The 27,025-nt window shown below is 45.6% G+C and overlaps 1 protein-coding gene across 1 annotated transcript in view; it reads right to left on the reverse strand.

Moving 5' to 3' along the window:
• Positions 1 to 24,342, reverse strand: part of LOC127581010 (sushi, von Willebrand factor type A, EGF and pentraxin domain-containing protein 1-like) — a 67,713-nt gene extending 43,371 nt beyond the window's left edge. Inside the window, exons 1-8 of the mRNA XM_052035068.1 lie at positions 24,267 to 24,342; positions 20,043 to 20,243; positions 19,448 to 19,544; positions 16,156 to 16,229; positions 11,002 to 11,187; positions 8,556 to 8,738; positions 6,705 to 6,890; positions 1,375 to 1,557 (exon numbers count right to left, since the gene is read on the reverse strand). Of these exons, the coding sequence (XP_051891028.1) occupies positions 1,375 to 1,557; positions 6,705 to 6,890; positions 8,556 to 8,738; positions 11,002 to 11,187; positions 16,156 to 16,229; positions 19,448 to 19,544; positions 20,043 to 20,243; positions 24,267 to 24,342 (1,186 nt within the window). The remainder of the gene's footprint in view (positions 1 to 1,374; positions 1,558 to 6,704; positions 6,891 to 8,555; positions 8,739 to 11,001; positions 11,188 to 16,155; positions 16,230 to 19,447; positions 19,545 to 20,042; positions 20,244 to 24,266) is intronic.
• Positions 24,343 to 27,025: the final 2,683 nt, after the last annotated feature.

The following is a 27,025-nucleotide window of genomic DNA, read 5'->3' on the forward strand; positions in this document are numbered from 1 at the left end:
TAACATCCTGGCTCTTGAACTCAGTGCCTCGACTAATGAAGGCATGCATGCTGTACACCTTCTTCACCACCTTATCAACCTATGCGGTCACTTTTAGGGAGCCATGCACCTGGACCCCAAGATCCTTCTGTTGAATCAGACCCATGCACCACTCCCTCTGTCTTCTATGGGCAAGCCAATTTTAGATCCTATCAGCCAATCACCGTGGGTCCCACGCATCCTGATTACACAAGTCACAGAGGGAGAAAAAGAGAAACAGAATGCAGAAAATAGTGTTGCAGAATATAATCTGGGTCTGCATAATTCCAGTAAGACATACTTACTCTCGTACTCAAATCTTTTGCCATAAAGGCCAATACATCATTTGCCTTCCTAATTGTTTATAGGACCTGCATATTAACTTTCCGTGATTCATGTACAGGACACCCATGTTTGTCTGAACAACAAAACCTTTCCATCTCTCACCATTTATTAAAAACTCATTCTTTCTATTCATCTAACAAAGTGGATGACCTCATTTTCCAAAACTCTTCACCCATTCACTCGATATGTCTGTATCGCCAGAATGTCTCTGCATCCTCCTCAACCCACACTGCCTCACCAAGCCTGGAAATATTACACGTGGCCCTCATTCAAATCATCGATGTAGACTGTGAACGGCTGAGGCGCAGCACCGATCCCCGCGACACCCACCGGTCACAGCCTCACAACCTGAAAATGACCCATTTATTCTACACACTGCATTCTGTCTGATACCTGACCCCAGTCCATAACAATACCCTTAATCCCATGTAATTTTGCTTAATAACCTTCCTGAAGGCGTTCTAGAGGTCCAAACACATATCAACTTAGTTTCCTTACTATTCTGTTAGTTACGACCTCAAAGATCTCTAACAAAATATATATGGAAACTAAGTTGATGAGTGTTTGGACCTTCTTTCACACTGACTCTGCCAGATGCTATTATTATTTTCAGTGCCCTATTGCCACTTCAGTAGTAATACACTCCCACATTTCCCCACTACTGACGTCAAACTAACTGATCCAGACCTCCCCATTTTCTCTCTCTCTACTTTCTTAAAATGGGGTTACATTTGCTTGTTGGAACAGTTCTAGAACCTATGGATTTTATGAGATGTTAACCAATGCACCCACTACCTCTGAATGTCTTACATCATTCGCGTCTAGGAAGAATCCTTTACAACCTTCCAGTACTCTAAGTGAACTAAAAAGGCTGAAATTCAATTGTAAAATTCAAAACTGAATAAGAATTCTAAAAAAGCAGATTAAAGACTAGGAAAAATTTACTGTAGATATTTATAACATCAGCCGTTCTTTTAGTTGTTAGCCTCAGTTTAAGAAATGGATACTCACGTAGACAGGAGGGGGGTCCTGGTACAAATGTATTGTTTTCTCTACATTCTATTTCACTCTTGCCGATCATTTGAAAACCTTCAGCACAGCTGTAGCTGATGGTCTCCCCATATGTGTAGGTTGGACCAAATCCTGCTTCTATTAGGCTATCAGCTGGCAAGTCAGGAGGCTGGCAGAGAACAGCTAACAAAAAAATCCAAGCATTAATCTCCATCAGGTAACTGACTATTCTGAGGATACAGACACTATGTTTATCTACAACACACCAGACTATTATTGTGCCTTCTAGTCCAACATTATAAAATGGATTTGTGGAAATTATAAAATACATTTTTTGAAAAATCATCCCAGAATGAATCACGTGTTGTTCTTTGAAGAGAGCATCACGCGATGATCCAATGAATCTAGGTTGTGAATGCTCCTTTTCCATGCCTTCTTTGCAGGATGTCAATGCCATAGGATTCCTGGTGCCCGGCTATGATGCCACGAACCAATCACACTGAATAATTTTCAATAACAACTACCAAGAAGTGCATAGTTTTTACTTAACTTTCTAACCATTATACATTGTGATAAATAAAGACAGAAACATACAGATGATTTAAAAAAAACTGGAATATTGTGAAATGATTACTAAAATACATTGTAAAATCTCTTATATTTGTGAATTATCCATGATAAAATTGCAATACATTTATGTTAGACTTGAGTGATGGTTTGTGAAGCTGACTATGACTTGGTATACCAAGATACCTACCTCCACAGGTGGGGACACAGTGTAGCAGCCCCACAGCTCTAGCTGCCTCACACCTCCAGTGACCTCCGATCTCCTGTGCTGTCTGTGTAGAGTTTGCACATTCTCAGAGTCCCAAAGCATGGAAACAGCCCATTCAGCCCACCACATCCACGCCAACCAATGGGCACCCATCCAATATTAATCCCACCTTCTAGCACCCATCCCACAGCCCTCTCTGTCTGGGTGATTCAAGTGATCATCTGGACACTTCCTAAATGCTGTCAGCGACTCTGCTTCCACCACTCCCTCTGGCAGTGTATTCCAGGTACTCACCACTCTTCAGGTGAAGAAGTCCCCCTCAGACCCCACCTAAATTTCTTACCCCTTACACTAAATCTTTGTCGTATAGTTTTATTCACCTTTGATAAGAGGAAATGTTTGCTACAGTCCACCCTATCTACATCACTCATAATTTTATATACCTCAATCATGTCCCCTCTTAACCTCCTGTGCTCAAAGTTACCCAAAGTTAGAGAATTTGATATTGATCTGGAAGGCTGCAATGTGCCCACAGACAAGGCGTTGTTCCTTAAACTAAATGTTAATCGAGTGATCGCTTTGCAGAGCATTGGCATTCAGTCCGCCGGTGTGATGCTGAGCTTCCCATTGCCTGCCAGTTTAATTCAACATCCCACACCACTCTGACCTCTCTGTCCTGCGCCGAGGCCCAACACAAGTTTGAGAAACAACATCTCATCTTCCATCTGGACACACTGCAGCCTTTAGCGAATCCTCCAACCTTTTGGTAACAGACTTCTTTTCTATCAATATCAAAACTAGGTATTTCTGTCTGTCATTGTTTAGTTCAGATTTTCTTTCCTTCTGTATAGTCTGAGCTGTTGGGTGTGTTGCACAGCCTTATGGTTACCCAATGAAACTTTAACCTGATCTTCAACGCTACATAACTGTCACATTAACGCATTTGGTCTCACCCTATCAGGGATATTCCCTTTGTTCTACCCATCCCTCCCTGCTACCTAAAACTAACTTGTTTCTTCTTGTTCCCAGTTCTGATGAAGGGTCCCAGACCTGAAACGTTAATTGGTTCTCTTTGTACAGATGCTGCCTGACCTGCTGAGTGTTTGCAGCCGTTTCTGTTTTCTCTTCCTCGTTTTCAGATTCTTTCATTGCCCACCCTCCCAGCCTGTGTAATTTCCTCCAGTCGTCGAGGTATCTGCAAACCTCCAATACCAGGGCTCTTATTCATTCCCAAATTAATCACTAGAGCACTGAGGGTCAAGCCTTCAATGGCAAGATCCTAAGCTCTCGAACACCCTCTCTAAAACCTGTTTTCCCCTTACAATGCTCTCTTAACCTACTTTTCCAATCAAGTTTTGATCACCTGTCCTAATACTTCTTAAGCGACACAACATCCTTGGAAATTTTACTATGTTAAAGGCAGTACTATTGTGAAACCACCTGTGCCTCTTTTAGGGCATCTTACAATGAACTAGTTTACAAAGCGCTTAATGTTGTGTCAATTCTAGACTTATCCAGTAACTATGGTTGGATAAGTCTCCAATTGATAGCAGCTCCAGAATGTCTAGATCAACCATAAGTGCAGAAAAATCACAAAGTTATTGCCATTTCACAATATAATGACAGCACATGTTGGTAGTTCCATCACCGTCATTACTGGAAAATCTGGGCTGCCAAGTTTAAGGCAATATAACGAACTAATCAAAATGCCCAGGCACAAGCTGACAAAATGTCAGCCCCTAATTTATTTTTAGTTTAGAATTCAGGACTCACTTTCTGATTTGATCAGTCTATTGTTACGTACCAGCAACAAAAGAAACACACCAAGTCATGTATAAGTGTTAGAAATTATTTTATTAATAACTACTTATGATAATAAGAAAAGTAAAAATGTTAGATATTAAACATTAACCCCCAAAACTAAACTCGAAGTGTGTGTGTGGCAAATTCCCAAACTCCAAGTCCAGGAATAAGTCTCAAAGTTCAGTTCAGCAAGTCATAAGGTGAAACGTGAGCAAAGGCTTTTGCAAAACCTCCGTTGGCTGAAGAGAAAATGTAGAGGGAATATAGAGAGAATTTACGAAATCTGAATGTTCCACGATGGAACCCATACGACACCTCAATCACTGATGATCTCCATTGCTTTGTTCTGAAGTATTTGCCACCCCGAAAGGCATTCGACACATGGCTGTTCACACAAATACCTGCTTCCCTCTACAGGTTAACGACGAAGTGGACTCCACTGGATTGCTCCAATAATCCATACGTGGATTGTAGTGACGGACACAGTTATTGTTCTTCATCCATTGATACAGAGACCAGCAGTTAGTGTCTCTCTCTCTTTCTCTCCCTCTCTCTGACTCTGAGCAAAAACCGTCAGCACATTGTCATCTTCTTGCTGTCGTGATGACACCGCACACACACACTGCTCTATTGTACTATATTTTAAAGGGACATTCACCAAATAGTAACCTAATCCGTAACACTATTACTTGGTACGCCATTACCGATGACAATGGTTATTGAGTTGAACTTTGACCCAATTGACACGTTGTACAATGATGGTAAATCTATTCAAGCAAGATAAATCTTTCCTAAATTAGTGTGTGACAAATCATTTTCCATTGATATATCTATTTGACTTTGATGTGATATAGCCTCTGCTTTCAGAGAACACTCACACAACAGTTCAAACCAACAAGCTTGTCTGTGAAGGTTGACACTTGGCAAAATAAAACAGCTTTAATCTTCAAAAAACACTTCAGCCACAGACTGCAGCCTACAAGATAATCAAACAAAATATGTTTTGCCATTTCTCTTCCCCAGTTCGATTATGTGGCTTTGCAGACCATAATATCTTAAACATAAATCTTCTAATCCAATCTGAGTGACCGCATTTTGGCTGTACGTGGGAGATGAACCACTGAAATCAAAGAATTGCTTCATTAGCAGCTTGCATGCTGTTCAGTTTAATTCACATGAGCACTGGCGATTCAGAAACTGCTGCACTTCACTACTACCCTGTTGCTAAATGTCACAGTAAAGCAGCTTTACAAACCCTCTCTTACAGTTCTAAAAGAAACTAGGAAGTGACCTGCAACACATCTAGCCAACGCCAGCGGCTCTACTTCGTTAGGAGTTTGAGGAGATTCGGCACGTCACCAAAGACTCCTGCAAGTTTCTACACGTACAGTGACGAGAATTCTGACTGGTTGCATCACCACCTGATATGGAGGCTCCAATGCGCAGGATCGGAAGAGGCTGCAGAGGGTTGTAGACTCAGCCAGCTTCATCACGAGCACAACCCTCCCCACCATCGAGGACATCTTCAAGATGTCGTGCCTCAAGAAGGCGGCATCCATCACTAAGGACCCTCACCATCCAGGACATGCCCTCTTCATGTTACTACCATCGGGGAGGAGGTACAGGAGCCTGAAGACCCACACTCAACGTTTCAGGAACAGCTTCTTCCCCTCTGCCATCAGATTTCAGAACAGTCCATGAACCCAAGAACACTACCTCGTTATTCCTTTTTTTTTGCACTATTTATTTTGTAATTTATAGTAATTTTATGTCTTTGCACTGTACTGCTGCCACAAAACAACACATTTCATGCCATGTAAGTCAGTGATAGTAAAGCTAATTCTAATGCAAATGAAGCAAATATGTGCTATAGCATTGCAGTGCTTGAGTGGGATCATTAAAGGTCCCCACCACCCAGTCTGTGCTATCTTCTCGCAGCTCCCATCGGGCAGGAGGTACAGAAGCCTAAATCCCACACCACCAGGCTCAGGAACAACTACTTCCCTTCAGCCATTCGGTTCTTGAACCAACCGGCACAACCCTGATCACTGCAGTTTAGCAACACTATGACACTTTGGTCACTTTGCATTAAAATGGACTTTGTTTTTTTTGTTCTAATTGTGTTCTTTCTTGTAAAAATTGTGTATAATTTATGTTCAATGTATGTTTTTTCTTGTGAATGCTGCTTACATGATGCTATGCGCCTGTAATGCTGCTGCAATAAGTATTTCATTGCACCTGTGTGTACGACAATAAACTTGACTTTGACATGATCAATGGGGTAGCACAGTGGCTCAGTAGTTGGCACTGCTGCCTCACAGCTCAGCTGCTGCCTGAGTGGAGTTGGCAAGTTCTCCTGCAATTACCCAGAATTGCTCTGTATTTCATCCCACATTGCAATACATGTTGGTACGTTAATTGGCTACCGTAGAATACCCTTCACGTAGGTAAGTCGCAAAAAAGGACGTGTGAAGAAAAAATAAGTCATTTGGAAATGATCGTGATAGGACTGCTCTACCAGGGAACAGCATGGACTTGATTGTCTAACTGGCTTCCATCCTTGTTGCAATAACGAACATAAATTACTTAACACATTTATAATTTTTCATAACCACTTCCTAATTGTCTAATCAGGATCTCTCTCAAGCACAAGATTAAGTGGCAAGATTTATGGAACTACCACTTGGGGGCAGTTTCTGGACATCCACAAGTTAATTTGTAGTCAGCAAGCTTTAAAACTGCAGTATTATACCTTTGCATGTTGGTGGTGTGTTGTTCCATTCCCCGGCCTTTGTACAAACAAGTCTGTTTGCACCAATTAATGAATAGCCTGCACTGCAAGAGTATTTGGCAACCATTCCATATTCCCAGTGGTGTCCGTAGGGCGGCGATGGAGCTAGTCCATTACTAATCGATGGAAGGTCAGCACATGTGACAGCTACGGACAAATTAAATATAATTAATGCTTTGAAAAATACATAAGAGGTAAACATTAGCTTCAGGGATGAAAACCACTCAGTTCAGAAGCACAGTAGACTTCGGGGAGAGACAGGAGAATGGATAGCTCGATTGTTCTTTCGTACAACCGATACCTGCCGACAGGTCAACAGGTCTCTCTCCCACATTACTTATTCATCATGACACAAAAGGAGGTGGCTCATAGACTTCCGAGAAAGCTACCTCATCAGTCCCATTTCCCTTATTTCCCTGTAGCCCTACAACGTATTCTGTCTCACAGGCCCATCAATTCTCATTTGATATAAACAACTTTTCAAAAGCTCAAATAACCATTGCAACATGTCATGAGGTGTTAACAATGTGATCAGACAGGTCTGTATGATTGAAGGTTTTGAACAGCAAGTGCACACATGGAGAGAAAATAAAAATATTTCCAGGCTCCAGCTATGACACAAAGTTGCTGAATGAGCTGGCTGCTCCTCACCCACTGGGGTATGGGGCTTGATCGGGCTCATACACTGTTCTCACCCGGTTTAAATTGTGATTGCATTACATTATAGATTATCAATTATATGTGGAAGGAATGGTCAAGGTTTTCTAACTGGCCAGTTCCCACTCCGCACTTGATTTTTACTCACACACCATGTAATAGAACAAGATCTTCTCATCATTCCAAAATTTCAGCACTCTAATAGATGTCAAAATGTAATAAATACATTGTGGTGTGCCATCAACAGGCCTACTTACAAAACAGACAATGTACTATCCAGTTCCACAGGGCTGTTGTGGAACACGGACAAACAAAGCACTTTGGGCTTTTTAAGGCCTTCTTCCAGGTCAATGAAAACGTGGAGAATGGGCTGGAGATGATTACTTTTGCTGCTCCATAATATTTTAATTGTCTACAAATTCTGATGACAGGTCCTTGACCAGAAACATTAATTCTGCTTCTCTCCATGAAGACGCTGCCTGACCTGCTGAGTACTTCCAGCATTTTCTGTTTTATCCAAAGTATTTTGCTTTGTCATTTGGACTTTAGTCTTTTGTCATGCTGCTATTCCCATGTTAATTCTGGTGCAGTCTGCAGAGGAAGAAAGCTGTACCAGCTCTTAGCAGACGGGATTAGTACAGATGGATACTTGATGGTCAGTCCCACCCCCACCCCCCAATTAGTTTCATTTACCGACCATCCCCTCCCCATCTGATTCCACCTATCACCTACCAGCGTCTATCCTACTCTCCTTTGTACTGCTAAGAAATTATAACTGCTTTAGGTGGGGGTAAAGAGAAGGACACCATCCACATTCATTGATTGTTCAAGGACCAGGGAGTAGACAATTACATTTCTGGTCAAAAAATGCAAGGAGGATAAAAGTGTTTTGTTTTACAAATGGGAAGAGTAGTTACAATCCAGAACTCAATGCATTCTAGGGAGAATGGAAACACGGGCTTCTAAAAGGGGATTTGATCAGCCCTTGAGAGAGACAATAACTTTCAGTGACAATGGGGGAATGAATTGCTCTATAAAGGAATCATAACAGTTCTTCAACTCTATTAAATGATTTTCAGATGTGAGGGAAAAGTATTTAAGTAATTAAAGTACATCCTTTAATTGTTAACCTCAGCTCATAAAATGGATACTCACGTTTGCAGGAGGGGGGTCCTGGTACAAATGTATTGTTTTCTCTACATTCTATTTCACTCTTGCCAACCAGTTGAAACCCTTCAGCACAGCCGTAGCTGATGGTCTCCCCTAACGTGTACGTGGGACCAAATCCTGCCTCTATCCGTCCATTCGCTGGCAAGTCGGGAGGATGACACAGAACAGCTACCAAAACAAATCAAAGCATCAGTCTCCAGCACATAACACGGCAGGTCAGGCAGCATCTGTGGAGAGAGAAACAGTTGATGTTTCAGGGCTGGAACCTTTCATCAGAACTGGGAAAGAGAGAAAACAAATTAGTTTTCAGTAGCAGAAAAGATAGGGAGGGATGGACAGAACAAAAATAACCCTGATTGGGTGAGGCAATTTGACTTAAAGTAGCAGAGGCAGTAAATTGGTAAATTATTTTATTATTGTCACATGTACTGAGGTACAGTGAAAAACTTTGTTTTGCCTGCCATCCGTACAGATCATTTCATCACATCAGTGCATTGAGGTAGTACAAGGGAAAACAATAACAGAATGCAGAGTAAAGTGTCACAGCTACAGAGAAAGTGCAGTGCAGGCAGACAATAAGGTGCAAGGTCATAATGAGGTAGATTGTGAGATCAAGAGTCCATCTTATCGCACTAGGGAACCGTTCAATAGTCTTATAACAGCAGGATAGAAGCTGTCCTTGAGCCTGGTGCTACCTGCTTTCAGGCTTTTGGATCTTATAACAGCTATGCCTAACTGCTGCTACATTCCCTCATTTCCCAGCGATTGAAAACCAACTGGTTTTCTCTTTCCCAGTTCTGAAGGTTCCCAAAGCCAAAACATTAACTGGTTCTCTTTCCACAGATGCTTTCCACAACACATTAACGACATGTAGAAGGTACTTGGACAAGTACATGGACAGGAAAGGTTTAGAGGGATATGAGGCAAAGGGAACTAGCTTAGATGGGAATCTTAAGTCAGCATGGACCAGTAGGGCTGACTGTTTCCGGGCTGTGTGACTCTATGCTGCCTGACTTGCTGAGTATTTCCAGCATTTTCTGTTTTTATTTCAGATTTCTGGCATTTGCGCTTCTCTGATTTTCAGTCTCCAACACATAAGTGATGGACAGATGGAAATTTACCTGCAGAACATCAGAGAACTGGTCTGCTTTCATAAAATGCTGTCTGCAGTAATTGAGAAATGTAATAAACAGTGTGCTTTTTAAGACCCTTCATAACCCAATTAAAACTCAATGAATGGGTCGAAGTTCAAAATGGCTTTTTCAAGTCCTTAATTTACTTGCACATTTTTAAAATACCACACTCACATTTCAGTTCATTGAGGATCTATTTGACTCTGTAGCTTGGTATCACTTTATTCATGACCTAGGTTAAAGCATCTGATCTTGGTTAGGTCAGATTTTTCCCATTGTCAGTGTGCTGTTGTTATTCAGTTCCAATGCCAAAGCAAGCCAAAACACTCTCCAAGCTCACACTAGTACTCCAAAATCTTTTCTGTTGGATACATCTGTTCAACTTAGAGGCTGTGAGAACATTAGTTCATTCAATTACAAAATACCTTTTCCTGTTCCTACAATTGTTCAACTTTCAATTACTGTTTGATCATTGACAGAGGGCAAACTTTCCAGAATATCAAGAAGTTTTCTCATGCAAATAATTTTACAAATATACATTTTGAAAACAGATTCATTTACATTATCCACAGACGAAGTTACTCCAGCCACAAACTACAGGTTAAAAGATGACCAAACACATTCTTTATTGGTCTTTGTCCTCATTAGTCTGATTACATGTCATTTCAGAACATGCTGCCCTAAAAAGATAAGTTCAGCCAATCCCACCTGTGTAACTGCATTTTTGTTGGTACATGAAAGATAAACACTGAAATCACAGAGTGGCCCTCTCAACAGCTTGGATACTGTTCCATTCACTGAAATCGCAGAGTGGCCCTCTCAACAGCTTGGATACTGTTCCATTCACTGAAATCACATAGTGGCCCTCTCAACAGCTTGGATACTGTTCCATTCACTGAAATGAGCACTGGTGATTCAGAAACTGTACACAAAAATAATCTACCCAGTCTTTCACACTCATTATCCTGAAGTTAAGTAAGTATGTTACAGTAACTTCCAACATACAATCCTTCTGTCATACAACCCTAAGATAAATAATTTCATAAAAAGTTATCAAGAACGTATCCAACACAGCTGCAGCTAAGCACGATGCATTGTGGAGACACAATTGCTGTGGCACAGGAGAATTCTATTTGAAAGATTTATTTTAATGACACTTATTTTTCAGTTTTGTAAAATTTATTCCAAGCCTTTCTCAGGTGTGGGATTAGATGGTGCGATTTATGGAATCACTAACCAGGTCTGTTTTGTGCACCAACAGCTTTGCAGCGGACAAAGGTCAAACTGCAGCTCCATACCTTTACATGTTGGTGGATTATTGCTCCACTCCCCAGTCTCTGTACAAACAAGTCTGTCTGCACCAATCAGTGAATAGTTCTTATCACAGGAGTATCTTGCGACCATTCCATATTCCCAGTGCTCTCCATAGGGCCGTGATGGAGCCACCCCATTACTAACTGGTGGAAGACCAGCACATGTGACAGCTGCGAACAAATGAAATATAATTAATGCTCTGTACATTTGGCTGGATGAAAACTTTAGCTTCAGGGATTAAAACTTCTCAGTTCAGATGCACAAAATTGACAAACCCTGCCCCAATCCACTGATCTCTACTTTTACACTGGAATTGTGATAATTCAAACTTCAGGAACTCATGACTACAAACTGGCTTTTGATACAACACAACTAACCTGATGGAGATTTGTTTTTAATTTTGTTTGGTTCTATATGTCTGCTCCTTGAGCGGTATGAAGATCAGGCACACCTTACAGGATGCAGTTTCAAGAGAATCCAAATTAGAACTCCGACATAAAAGAGGTAAGGAGTGCTGATGGCCAGACAGCACATTAACCATGGTACTCGGCTGGGATTGCAATTCCCAACATGGCATACCATGCGGTGACAGCTTGGAGCTACTTCCCACTGCAGGGTAACAACTGGGCCAGATATACATGAGAAAAAGACACAGGAGGTCATCATTCGGCTCAATGGGTCCATCTCAGTCTCTTCTGTTTTCTGTTAACTATCAGTACCACACATTCTGTCCACATAGCAGACTGCAAATGCTGTAATCTGGGGCAAAAACAAAACAAACTGCTGGAGGAACTCAATGAGTCAGGCAGTGAATCTGTGGAGGTGAAAGGACAAGTCAGCGTTTCAGGTCAAGACCTGCACCAGGACTGAGAGTATAGAGGGGAGGTAGCTGGTAGAAAGAGGTGAGAAGGGAGAAGAGGCAGGGGCTGGCAGGGATAGGTAGAACAGGTGTGGACAGGGTGACGGGCGGATGGAGCCAGGTAGGGGTGAGGGAAGGAGAGGAGTGGAGTTGGGAGACAGCGGTTGGTGGGGTGACAGGTAGAGAAGGACAGAGCAAAAAGGGGGCAGATAGAGCCAGGTGGAGAGAGGTAGAGACAGAGGGTGAAAGGCGATGTGCAGACACAAGGCTGCAGATGCTGGAATCTGATGACAAAGGATGGATATGCGGAACCAGATAAGGGAGAGGTGCAGAGACAGGCAAATGGAACCAGTGGGGGTGGGAACAGGAGACCTAGCAGGTTGTGTGGGTGAAAGGCAGACAGAAGCGGGTGGGGGAGGAGAACGAAACTGGGTGATGGGGGTGGGGGCCGGGGGTGGTTGAGAGAACCTGGGAGGATCAGAAGGAGAGAGAGAGGAGCACAGGGGAGATCTGAAACTGGAAAATTCAGCATCCATATCACTGGGTTGTAGACTACCCAGGCGGAAGTGGAGAAGGCTGAGGACAGACAGATCGGTGTGGGAATCGGCAAGGGAATTGAAACGACCTGCAATTGGGAGCTCTAGACAGCCATTACGGACAGAGCACTGGTGTTCTGGATTGAAGGGCGCCCGTTCAGAACAGAGATGCAGAGAAATTTCTTTAACCAGAGAGCGGTGAATCTGTGGAATTTGTTGCCACAGGCGGCTGTGGAGGCAAAGTCATTGGGTGTATTTAAGGCAGAGATTGATAGGTATCTGAGTAGCCAGGGCATCAAAGGTTATGGTGAGAAGGCGGGGGAGTGGGACTAAATGGGAGAATGGATCTGCTCATGATAGAATGGTGGAGCAGACTCGATCGGCTAAATGGCCAAATTCTGCTCCTTTGTCTTATGGTGTTTGTAAAACAGTCGGCTAGACTACAGATAGAGGCATATAAAGACTGGTGAAGATTGGCAGTGGGAGCCAGGGAATTGGAAGTGTGAGATGTCCCAGATGAAGGTGGGAAGAGACTGGACAAGGGGAGACGGGACAGGACTGAGTTGAGGTAAGAGGAGGTAAGCTTAGTGGGGTAAGATCAGGCAGGAATAATGGCCCTGCCAGGACAGTCCTGTTCTCAGGACATTTGACTGTGGTTGAGTACAACTGGGCCAGGAACCAAGAGACATTTGCAGACTGCAGTACAAGTGTTAAAGCAGTTGAATTACTCCACCCACCTCTCGGCCAATGCTATGTCTGGTTCCTCTACTGGGTTTACACAGATTTAAATCAGATTATGTATGTTTTATTACAGATCATGAATACTATGCAGGGGGAACTCACGAGATAATTTAATTTGGCATTTCTTATAAAAGCAGCTGCAAATTAAAAGTGAGATTCAACTATAATCGGCTTTGGGTTAGTTGCCTATCTCTTGGGGCACAGAAAATATCACAGGAATATAACTCCAAGATTGCATACCACACAATGTAGCTTTACACCAGTTCCACTCTATGCAAACTCAGATAATCCAGTACTGAACCAATGGATTGTAGAATACAGTTTATTTTATAATGAATTAGTGAGTAGCACTCTTAACTGATGAAAGGGTGGACAGGTGTTTAATTGAAAACTACACCTGATACTGTGGAAAGATCCAGGATAATCCGTATTACTGAATTGCCTGGTTCACTCAACAGTTAAATTCCCATCATGGTGAATCACAAAATCTATGATGCCTTCTCATTTTAATCATGTAAACTATCTGAGTCTTGCCAAAAGGCATCTTAACATTTGGTCTTTGATTTTGACGGAACCAAATATTAGGCAATAAACACAACTAGTGGACGATAGTCTATTAAAACTACAACAGACAATGCTGGAAACACTCAGCATGTCAGTCAACGGGCACGGTAAAGTAGTGATTAGCGTAACGCTATTACGGCGCCAAGGACCCAGGTTCAATTCCAGTCACTGTCTGTAAGGAGTTTGTACGTTCTCCCCGTGTCTGCGTGGGTTTCCTCCGGGTGCTCCGGTTTCCTCCCACATTCCAAAGACGTATGGGTTAGGAAGTTGTGGGCGTGCTACGTTGCGGGCTGCCCCCAGAACACTCTATGCAAAAGGTGCATTTTACTGTGTGTGTTGATGTACATGTGACTAATAAAGAAATCTTATCAGTGGAGAGAGAAACAGGGCTAACTTTTCAGGACAAATGTCCTTCATCAGAACCTGGAAAGAGAAAAAACAAGAGAGGGGTTGAGGGAGGGAGGGATGGAAAAGGAACGTCTCAGATAGAGTGAGGTCAGGGTAACAATGGTGAGAACTGTTCATGACCCATCCGGTTGTAGATTAATGAATGAAATTAAACAGGAAAAAAACAAACAAAGGGACAGGTAAAAGCTATGGATCGCAATTCCGAACTGTAGGAAATACACAGTAGATCAGGCAGCGTCTGCAGAGAGAGTAAAACTGAGTTAATATTACAGAGATAACCTCCTGCAGAAATGGACCAATCTGATATAGAACAAACGAGTTACCTGCAGTCAACGAATTTTACACCAGCCGGAAAGTTGCAATGTGCCCAGATGGAAGATGAGATGCTGTACCTCAAGTTTACGTTGAGCATTTTTAGAATAATTCAGGAAGCCACAGACTGAACAGCTGAGTGGGAGTGGAATGCAGAATGCAGACTGAGTGCAGGTGCCCAACAAAGCAATCACCCAATCTGTATTTGGTTTCCCAGTGTAGAGGAGACCACACTGTGAGCACTGAATGCAGAACACTAGATCAGAAGGAGTGTAAGTGAGTCACTGCTTCACCTGAAAGACTGCTTGGGTCCCTGGATAATGGGAAGGGAAGAGGTAAAGGAAAATATTCTAACAGCACAACTGCTCAGTAGTAGAACCGCTGCCTCACAGCTCCAGCAACCCAGGTTTAATCCTGATCTTCACTGTTGCTTGTGTGGAGTTTGCACATTCTCGTGAATGCGTGGATTTTCCCCGGGTGCTCTGACTTCCTCCCACATCCCAAAGACGTGTGGGTTGGTAGGTTAATTGGTCACAGTAAATTGCCCCTGGTGTGTAGGTAAGGGGTAGAATCTGGGGGAATTGATGGCAAAAATGAGGAGAATAAAATGATAATAGCGTAGACAAAAGGGATTCTGCCGATGCTGGAATCTGTGTTGCTCCAAACACACACAGAATGCTGGAGGAACAGCAGGTCAGGCAGCATCTATGGAGGGAAATAAACAACTGACGTTTTGGGTCAAGACCCTTCATTAGGAATCATTTTTCTCCTTCCCCCCCCACCCCCCCCAAACTCACCTGAAGGGTCTCGAGCCGAAACAGTGACTGTTTATTTCCCTCCATAGACGCCGCATGATATTAGCACAGTTGGATGGTTGCTGGTCAGTGCAGACATGGTGGCCGAGTGCCTGTTTCCAGCTGATTGACTTTATGAGCTTTTTGTCTTCAGTGATTAAAGTATTAACGATGGACAATTCTTATTCAATTTCTACATTTTCCAAATGTTCCTATGACATCCTGGTGCACAAAGCCACTAATCCAGGTGTCACGTTCATTCACGTTTGTGGAATTCACAACCGTTGCCCAAGGTGTAATGACACACATGACTGGAGATTTAAAGGACACTTCACCCTGTGGAGAACTGGAAATGTGGACTGCACCTTCCATAACACTGTCAAATGTGTGAATGAACTCCAAAACAGGAACAGGCTGTTTCAGATTAAGGGGTTTGCATGTCTTAGCAGCAAAACAATGAACTGGCCCTGAAGCAGAAGAGCTCAGCTGCTCTACATGCTCCAGGGAAATGATGCCAATGAGAAGATTCCCGGAGAAATAATGGTGACGTAGGCATGGCGAGTTACCCTGGGCCTCAGGATAAAACACCACCACTCTCTGAGAGTTAGCAAGGGGACGTACTATCTTTAACCCTTCACTGGTTGTACAAGAGTCCACTATCTCTTCAACATGGATACTCTGTCCAAACAACTGAGACCCAAAAGAGAAATCCTCCAGCTAGGAACCACGTTATTAAAAACAGAATTAACTTTTCATATTGCTACAGTCCTTAGACAAAGAGAACATTTTAAAACACATTTAAATTCCATGCCACTGGTTTCATCAGTGCTGCCCGTAGGCAAGATTCCTAAAAGGGTCAAAGGTGAGAATTCCATAGTTCTTACATTGAAGTCCAAGCCAGTTACAATGAATATAGAACCCTACCTTCACACATTGGGACCTGACCGCTCCAACCATCAGCCTCACACAGCCGGTAGTTCCTACCCACCACCTGGTATCTAAACAAAAGGAAGACAAGTTACTGTAGAAAAACTCAGGCAAACTTCACTCTTAAGGCATTATGTGAAAAAAAATAAACACAAAATGTACACAGAACTAGTTTACCAAGGACAATGGTTCACAGCAGGAGGCCATTTATGATATTTACTTTGGAAACCGACCAGGCAATCTCTCCTACTGATACTTGTACAATGGTAGTTTATCAAACAGCATAATATACTCACTCCTAGTTAATGAAAACAACAACCCTTTCTCTTCTGCCTATAATAGAATCAGAATTCCCTCGTCTATAGACCACGCACCCACGGAGCGTTACTGCCGAGAAAAGACTTCCTGTAGGAACGCACCTTCACTTATAACACGGGATTCAAGGGGAAAAAAGGTTTTGTGTCACGGAAAATCCTGACATGGACGTTTTTCTTCCAGAAATGCAATCCCTCCGCAATGCAGGGGTACACTGTATTCAGCAGTGAACTGACAGTTAAATGATTAGTGGTTCAGTATACAAATCAGGAAGACACCTAGTGGCATGACTTACATGACTGTATAGTAATTAAAGGAAAGGTAAATAACATATTGGCGGAGCAACAAAGAATGAATCAGCAAAGTTAGACTGATCCTAGGGAGATCCAATGCGCCCTGAGTTGCTGTTGTTATGCTGGGCACAGATGAATATTTGTGCAGTTTGTCCAATTCTGAGCATTTCAATGAATCAGGAAGCAGTGACCACCCCCCCCCACCCCCCAATAATGAGGCAGCCTATCAATTGAGATATGAATTAAATGCTTCTACTCTGTAATATTGAAGGAACTCAAGTGGACAGAGTTTGAACAATTGGTACCCAAATGCACACAGCTCAAGCTATCCATTTCAGTGACAACTGTTCCTTCAAAGGTGGGAAGAGGGCCATTAAACATCCCACAACCAACACTGAGAGAACTCATCATCACATGAGATTAGGAGGGAGCTAACACTGCTGTGCAAATATTAAAGACAACCTGCATCCTAATCATCATGGCACTTACAACGACAAGAAAGCATTTGTGAAAATGAGGAATAGCAGATAACATCATCTGGAATTGCAGGTGATGTTTAGAGAACGTCAACAGTTGCTCAGAGAGAGCAGCTCATGTACAACAATATTTGTATGAAACGATTTGCTGCACGTGTATAGCAGCAGACCATCTATCTGGATCTTAGCACTGTTCCACTTGATAAGAGTGTCAACATGTTGGAGGATCTATCCTGGGCCCAACACATCAATGCAATCACGAAGAAGGCACGCCAGCAGCTCTACTTCATTAGGAGTTTGAAGAGATTTGGTACTTCACCAAAGACTCTTACAACTTTCTGTAGATGTACAGTGGAGAGCATCCCGACTCGTTGCATCACAGCCTGGTATGGAGCCTCCAATGCACAGGATCACAAGAGGGTGCAGAGGGTTGTAGACTCAGCCAGCTCCATCATGGGCACAACCCTCCCCACCATCAAGGACATCTTCAAGAGGTGATGCCTCAAAAAGGCAGCATCCATCATTGAGGACCCTCACCACCCAGGACATGTCCTCTTCTCATTACTACCATTGGGGAGGAGGTACAGGAGCCTGAAGACCCACACTCAACAATTCAGGAACAGCTTCTTCCTCTCCGCCATCAGATTTCTGAATGGTCCATGAACCCATGAACACTACTTCGTTATCCCTTCCTTGCACTATTTATTTATTTTGTAGAGTAATTTTGTCTTTGCACTGTACTGCTGTCACAAAGCAAACAAATTTCATGTCATGTAAGTCAATGATAAAAAACCTGATTCTGATTTATCTTGTCTACATGAAGGGTGACAAGCAAGCATAAGGTGGAGCTTGGAAGGTTGCTGAGTGGAAATCAGTTGCCAGTGTAGTCCACCGAACACAATTATTTAAGATAAGATCTCTTTATTAGTCACATGTACATCAAAACACACAGTGAAATGCATCTTTTGTGTAGAGTGTTCTGGGGGCAGCCCACAAGTGTCGCCACATTTCCGGCACCAACACAGCATGCCCACAACTTCCTAATCCGTATGTCTTTGGGATGTTGGAGCACCCAGAGGAAACCCATGCAGACACAGGAGAACCGACAAACTCCTCACAGACAGTGGCCGGAATTGATCCCGGGTCACTGGCGCTGTAAAGCTTTATGCTAACTGCTACACTACTGTGCCTGCCCATTTTTATTTTATAAGATCATCAATTTTATTTCAAATAGAGCACAGTGATCATTTGTGTTTTAAAATGAGCTGAATAACATTTCATCAATGAACACAAATAAATAGAATGAAAAAAAATGTTTAAATGGAAACCAAATCGTGTTTCTGTATTAGAAACACCGCCAATTCCACTAATTCAGCAAAATCCTGAATTGAAGATTTTTGTGCAAATGTTATGACTTCTATAATGCACTGAAGGTCAAAAAGGTAATAAATAAAGCCAAATGCAAACATCATTCAATATGTTGGCTTATTCAAAGTCAAAGTCTAGTTTATTGTCAGATGCACAAGTACAGGCATGCAGATGTACAATGAAAAACTTACTTGCAGCAGCATCACATCCCATTCAGAAGCCCAAGTTCAGGAGGATGAGCCTCAGCCCACACAAAGAACACACACTTTACATAATAGTGCACATCACAGACTGGCAGGAACAGTCTCCTCACAGGGTGTATTTCTCTCCCTGTTGCTCTTGTCAGTTGATGTCCATTAGCCCTGACAGCATCACCCAGTAAAGCAGCAATAAGTTGCAAATGACAGAGAAGTTGGTGGGAGCCTGCAGGGCTTTGATTGCCAGGTACAGAGCTCAGGGTACTGCACAAACAAGTGGGTTTTCTCCAAGGGCTGCTCATGGCGACAATCAGCCCAAAATTTCAATTTTGTGAACCAAACGTTAAAAGTTAAGGAAGCTTTATTTAGGCATAATTTCTGAGTAAAAGAATGAAAGAATTATACAACAAATTTAAAACAAGTATGATGGAACAGAAAACTACATAGAAAAAGACACACAGATTTTGAAATAGGAAAATAACAATCATTTCTAGGCTGACCATGAGGAAAGGGAAAATTTTTTGGAAAAGTAGATGATAAAAGCCATCCATGTTCTCCTGAATAAAACATCAATATTGCCAAATAACCATAAAATTAAAGGGAACATTTCTTAAAGATCTGTTTAGCTCTGTGTACTCACCCTGCCTCACAATAAAAAGTAACTTTACTTCCAAAAGTTGTATTTGGTGCCAGAGAATATCCATGCATTATCTCTCCTGGATTACCGCAGTTCCTCACTACACAAATCAAAATGGGAGATGGTAAATGAGTTGAAAAACACCAGCATCTCCAAAAGGTTTTTCTTAGAATTGCCAAAACATTTTGTAGTTTTGCATCTTAACATTTTCCAAGTCTGTAAACTGCAGGATTTTTGCCAAGTTTACAAGTTGCATTTGCAAATTTGCATTTCCTCTGGCATATACGTTCTGCAACTGGTGATTCCAAACTGAAAAGCTGTTCTACGACTGAGCAAGTAAAAACACGTTTCTGTATTCTGACCTCAACAGACAGAGTATACTTCAAAGAATTTTAAGGTAATTCAAAGGGAGTATTTGCAGGTCAGCCTCACCACAATTTATCACACCCTCGGGACATTCCAAAGTATTCAATAACTAAGTTCTCAAGAGCTGCTTAGGCCCATGAAAATGTACTACCTTCAACAAGAGGCACTTCTTTGTGAAATAATTGGGTAAGGAGAAACAAAAGAGATTGTAATCAAAGTACTCATTACTTACATTCACAGTCGACCTGCAATGGTGTCCAAGTCGAGTCATCCTTGCAAGTAACAGATCTTGAACCCTTTGATGTCTCTTCTTTGAATATGTAACCCAAATCACATCTATAATTAACCACTGCACCCACTTGAAATGAGATCTCAGAAATAAATTCATCAAATGGAGAACCATTTTCCAGCTCTGGAGGTCTGCCACAGTCACCTTTAAAGCAAATAGTTCATTGTTCAACAACAGTGCAGGAACAAGAGAACCTACATTAGATCCTGAGGGGTCTTGACAGGGTGGACATGACGGATGTTTTCCTCTTGTGGGAGAATCTAGAACAGTGGGGTCATTATTTAACAATAAAGGATTTGAGACAGAGATGGGGAAAAGTTTTTCCTCCAAGGGTTGTGAATTGTTGCAACTCTCTTCCTTGAAAGGCAGTGGGGCGAGTCTTTGAATGTTTTTAAGGCAGAGTTGGATAGATTCTTGATAGGAGGGTGGAAGGTTAGCCAGCGTAGACGAAAACGCAGGGTTCAGATTACAATCAAATCAGCCATGATCTTGTTGAGTGGTAGAGCAAGTTCACAAGGCTGAGTGGCCAATTCTTGTTCCTAATTCATGTGGTTATTATATGGCCTGTTCTGGATAGAGAATAGAACCAGCAGAGTATGGGGCAATGGGTGTTGGAGAAAGGTGTGTGGGACAGCTGTTGACAAAGGCTGCAAACAGGACAATATACAATCTATTGTAAAGGAGGTCATGAGGTGAATTTGATTAGAGTTGTTTCAGTACAGCAGTAGTAATAGAAACTTAATAGAAAAGATAAGATAAGGAACGCCAGGTGAGTGCAAATCGGAGATTCTGAAACACTGAAGGACTTTGGCAGGGTTAAAAAAGAATCCAAATGGAATAAACGGAATTTAAATCACAAACCACTAAAAGCAGCCTCCAGATTAAGTAGCATATCACAAAAAAGTCAAACCCACCTCCAATGATTAGCTTTAGGGGATAGAATTGGAAAGTAGAGAAGATATGCTAACTGTATATGGAAGCTTGATTAGACCATACTTGGAATACTGTGTACAGGGAAACCATGTTGTAATATGGATAGGGACATTACAGATTGTATGAAACCAATCATGAGAATGGTGCCTGAACTGCAAGGTTATACTCATCAGAAAAGGGCTCTTGCCAAGAAACCAATGCATGGAGTATTTGAAGAACAATCTTTACAATTATTAAAGTTTTTAATGGACACAGAGTGTTTTCACTAATCCGGAAAAGCAAAACTAGAAGCTTCAAATAGAAGTTAATCACAAAGAAATTCAACAGGGAGTGAGAAAAGGAACAAATGTATCAAACAGTGCAGGTCGATTTACGGAGAAGTAACGAAGGGTTAGGCTGACAGAGTTTGACAGAAGGCAGCTTTGACTGGTTCTGCCGATGGTCGGTACCCATGTCCATTTCATCTCATCACACTTTCCAACTCTCTTTCTCATATTCTTGATTATTACTTTTCAAAACCAAATCTAATTAAATTTTCATCTGGCATGGAACCTTTTCATGAGTGTGTAATATAGCGGTTTACTGACAAGTTATCTCCAAATATGACAACTGCTGTGCAATGCCTTATGGAGAAGGGTAGTCACTATGAATCAAGGGCTGAAAAATATTTCACCGAAAGCACAAGGTTCCACACCAATTGAAAGCTGCTCAGTCTATGGGAATGATTTGAATAAGGGGGTTGAGTGTAATATTTCCAGTTTGCACAATTCAGGAACAGCTTCTTCCCCTCCACCATCAGATTTCTGAATGGTCCACAAACATTACCTCATTATTCCTTTTTTTTGCACTATTTATTTAATTTTGTAGTTTATAATAATTTTTATGTCTCTGCACTGTACTGCTGCTGCAAACATATCAGTCAGCGATAATAAACCTGATTCTGAGGATACAAAGCTAGGCAACAGTACAGATTGTGAGATGGATGCAGAATTTGTTAAATGAATTTTTTTTAATGATAATAAATTGAAAGGTGTTTGCGTTCAGAGAGACTTGGGAATCCTTGTACATAAATCAGGGAAAGTTAAGATGCAAGTTCAGTGGGAAATTAGAAAGGCAAATGGAATTGGCCTTTATTGGAAGAAGACTGAGCGCAAGAGTGGAGTCATCCTGCTCCAACGACTGAATCCTGGTGCAACCGCATCCGGAATATTGTGCATAGGTCCTGCTCTCCTGACCTACAGAAAGATATACTTGCAACAGAGGGAACACAGTAAGAATCTGTCAGATTGATTCCCAAAGTGGCAGGTTTGCTGTGTGAGGAGCCATTGAGCAAGCAAGGCCTGTAGTCTCCTGAATTTTGAAGAACAAGACTCAATCTTATTGACACATACAAAATACTTATGGAGCTTGACAGGGTAGATTCAGGGTTGACACTTCCTCTAGAGCCACGGGTCACAGTTTAAAGGGGGGGGGGGGTGACCATTCAGAAATTGAAATAGAGTCATAGAGATACAAAACAGAAGCAGGCCCTTCAGCCCAACTCATTCATGCCAGCCAACTTGCTTACCCAAGTTCATCCAATATCCCTATAAACTTTTTCTATCCATGTAACTGCCCAAATGACTTTTAAACATTGTAACTGTACCCGCCTCTCCCACTTCCACTGGCAGCTCATTCCATATACTGTCTGTGTGAAAAACCTGCCCCTCAGTCCCCTTTAAATCGTTCCGCTCTCACTTTAAGTCCACGCCCTCTAGTTTGAGACTCCCCTTCCCTGAGAAAAAGACCATGTCCAGTCTTTGAATTAAATCCCTCACCCAATCCTCTACCCAAAGGCTGTGGAGGCTCAGTGCCTGAGTGAGACAGAGCATCAAAGGACATGGAGTTAGTGCAGGAATGTTCCACCTTGGTAGTGAGTGAGAATGGTCTCACAGAAGAACGGAGCAGGGATGGAGCAAAGTTGGCTCCTCCTGCTCCCATTCACGCCACGCAGATGTCACGATGCCAACAACATTCACCACACCCGTCTGCAGAATATTTCCATGTCTTGTTCAGTCAGGAAACTAATGATGGAAATATATTTGAATATGTTTTGATGGAGTTTCTTGGAACTGCTTCTGATGAGATTATCTGATTGAAACCCTGAGGGGAGGGTGGGGGTTTGGAGGCGCTGGGGGTTTGGAGTTGTGGGAGGTGGGTGTGGGAGGAAAGGGGTGGGCGTTGGGGGATGGTGGGGGTGTAGGGGATGGTAGATGCATAGGGAGGAGGTGAGGGGTAGAGCAGGAATGGAGGAAGAAGGTTTGGAGAGTAGAGGGGAGGGGGAGGGGGAGGGGTAGAGGGGATGGGTAGTGGGTCTTGGTTTTGCCGGGGGGGGGGGTGTCAATGCAAGTGACCGAGAGGGGAGGGTGGAGGGTTCAGCTGGGGTCGCCCCCGCCCCCAGGACCCTCTCCCCAAAGCCCCCTCCCTAGCCTGGACCACTCACCCCCAGTCCCCCACTCCACCACACTAACCCCCCCACACCCTCACCATTCTCCCATCAAACCCAATCCCCACACACCCCACCCCACCACCATGCACCCCACCCACACTCCATCCCCACCCCCCACCCCCCGACACCCTACCACACCCCACCCACACCCCCATCCCCACCCCCCACACCCTACCCCACCCACACCCTACCCCACCCACACCCCCATCCCCACCCACCCACAAACCCCCCCACACCCCATCCCCCATACCCCACCCACAACCCCCATCCCCCCCCACACCCCCCCCACACCCCCATCCCCACCCCCCACACCCTACCCCCACCCACACCCCCATCCCCACCCCCCACACCCTACCCCACCACACCCACCACACCCCCACCCCACCCCACCCACAACCCCCCCACACCCCCATCCCCACCCCCCACCCCACCCACACCCCCATCCCCCACCCCCCCACACCCCATCCCCACCCCCCACACCCTACCCCACCCAGACCCCCATCCCCCACCCACACCCCCGACACCCTACCACACCCCACCCACACCCCACCCCACCCCCCACCCCACCACACCCCCATCCCCCACCCCCCCACACCCCCATCCCCACCCCCCACACCCTACCCCACCCACACCCACCACACCCCCACCCCACCCCACCCACAACCCCCCCACACCCCCATCCCCACCCCCCACCCCCCGACACCCTACCACACCCCCACCCCCACCCCCCACTCCCCCCCATTTACCCGCCGCCCCCGCCGCCGACAGCAGCGCCACCAGCAGCCGCAGCGCCATCGCCCGCCGGCCTCCCTCCCCGCGCATGCGCGATCGGGGGCGGGGTGTTTCCCTGTGACAGATGCAGCGGCGCCATCTTTCATCAAGGCAACTTTCTCAGCGGGGCAGCGGAGCCTGGAGCCGGGCAGGGGGCAAGGTGCAAGGTGCAGGGGGATTATGGCCATATGCACAGGAGCAGGGCAGGGGGTTATGGCCATGTGCACAGGTGCAGGGCAGGGGTCAGGGGGTTATGGCCATGTTGCACAGGTGCAGGGCAGGGGGTCAGGGGGTTATGGCCATGTGCACAGGTGCAGGGCAGGGGGTCAGGGGTTTATGGCCATGTGCACAGGTGCAGGGCAGGGGGTCAGGGGTTTATGGCCATGTGCACAGGTGCAGGGCAGGGGGTCAGGGGGTTATGGCCATGTGCACAGGAGCAGGGCAGGGGGTTATGGCCATGTGCACAGGTGCAGGGCAGGGGGTCAGGGGTTTATGGCCATGTGCACAGGTGCAGGGCAGGGGGGTTATGGCCATGTGCACAGGTGCAGGGCAGGGGGTCAGGGGTTTATGGCCATGTGCACAGGTGCAGGGCAGGGGGTCAGGGGTTTATGGCCATGTGCACAGGTGCAGGGCAGGGGGGTTATGGCCATGTGCACAGGTGCAGGGCAGGGGGTCAGGGGTTTATGGCCATGTGCACAGGTGCAGGGCAGGGGGGTTATGGCCATGTGCACAGGTGGCAGGGCAGGGGGTCAGGGGTTTATGGCCATGTGCACAGGTGCAGGGCAGGGGGTCAGGGGTTTATGGCCATGTGCACAGGTGCAGGGCAGGGGGGTTATGGCAATGTGCACAGGTGCAGGGCAGGGGGTCAGGGGGTTATGCCATGTGCACAGGAGCAGGGCAGGGGGTCAGGGGGTTATGGCCATGTGCACAGGTGCAGGGCAGGGGGTCAGGGGGTTATGGCCATGTGCACAGGAGCAGGGCAGGGGGTTATGGCCATGTGCACAGGTGCAGGGCAGGGGGTCAGGGGGTTATGGCCATGTGCACAGGTGCAGGGCAGGGGGTCAGGGGTTTATGGCCACGTGCACAGGTGCAGGGCAGGGGGGTTATGGCCATGTGCACAGGTGCAGGGCAGGGGGAGTTATGGCCATATGCACAGGTGCAGGGCAGGGGGTCAAGCATTTATGGCCATGTGCACAGCAGCAGGGCAGGGGGTCAGGGGGTTATGGCCATGTGCACAGGAGCAGGGCAGGGGGTTATGGCCATGTGCACAGGACCAGGGCAAGGGGTCAGGGGTTTATGGCCACGTGCACAGGTGCAGGGCAGGGGGTGTTATGGCCATGTGCACAGGTGCAGGGCAGGGGGTCAGGGGTTTATGGCCATGTGCACAGGTGCAGGGCAGGGGGTCAGGGGGTTATGGCCATGTGCACAGGAGCAGGGCAGGGGGTTATGGCCATGTGCACAGGAGCAGGGCAGGGGGTCAGGGGGTTATGGCCATGTGCACAGGTGCAGGGCAGGGGGTCAGGGGTTTATGGCCATGTGCACAGGTGCAGGGCAGGGGGTCAGGGGTTTATGGCCATGTGCACAGGTGCAGGGCAGGGGGGTTATGGCCATGTGCACAGGTGCAGGGCAGGGGGGTCAGGGGTTTATGGCCATGTGCACAGGTGCAGGGCAGGGGGTCAGGGGTTTATGGCCATGTGCACAGGTGCAGGGCAGGGGGGTTATGGCCATGTGCACAGGTGCAGGGCAGGGGGTCAGGGGGTTATGGCCATGTGCACAGGAGCAGGGCAGGGGGTCAGGGGGTTATGGCCATGTGCACAGGTGCAGGGCAGGGGGTCAGGGGGTTATGGCCATGTGCACAGGAGCAGGGCAGGGGGTTATGGCCATGTGCACAGGTGCAGGGCAGGGGGGTCAGGGGGTTATGGCCATGTGCACAGGTGCAGGGCAGGGGGTCAGGGGTTTATGGCCACGTGCACAGGTGCAGGGCCAGGGGGGTTATGGCCATGTGCACAGGTGCAGGGCAGGGGGAGTTATGGCCATATGCACAGGTGCAGGGCAGGGGGTCAAGCATTTATGGCCATGTGCACAGCAGCAGGGCAGGGGGTTATGGCCATGTGCACAGGAGCAGGGCAGGGGGTTATGGCCATGTGCACAGGACCAGGGCAAGGGGTCAGGGGTTTATGGCCACGTGCACAGGTGCAGGGCAGGGGGTGTTATGGCCATGTGCACAGGTGCAGGGCAGGGGGTCAGGGGGTTTATGGCCATGTGCACAGGTGCAGGGCAGGGGGTCAGGGGGTTATGGCCATGTGCACAGGTGCAGGGCAGGGGGTCAGGGGTTTATGGTCATGTGCACAGGAGCAGGGCAGGGGGTCAGGGGTTTATGGCCATGTGCACAGGTGCAGGGCAGGGGGTCAGGGGGTTATGGCCATGTGCACAGGAGCAGGGCAGGGGGTTATGGCCATGTGCACAGGAGCAGGGCAGGGGGTCAGGTGGTTATGGCCATGTGCACAGGTGCAGGGCAGGGGGTCAGGGGTTTATGGGTCATGTGCACAGGAGCAGGGCAGGGGGTCAGGGGTTTATGGCCATGTGCACAGGTGCAGGGCAGGGGGTCAGGGGTTATGGCCATGTGCACAAGTGCAGGGCAGGGGGGTTATGGCCATGTGCACAGGAGCAGGCAGGGGGTCAGGGGAGTTATGGCCATGTGCACATGTGCAGGGCAGTGGGTCAGGGGGTTATG

Source organism: Pristis pectinata, chromosome 20 (assembly GCF_009764475.1).
Source record: "Pristis pectinata isolate sPriPec2 chromosome 20, sPriPec2.1.pri, whole genome shotgun sequence".
NCBI lineage: Eukaryota > Metazoa > Chordata > Chondrichthyes > Rhinopristiformes > Pristidae > Pristis > Pristis pectinata.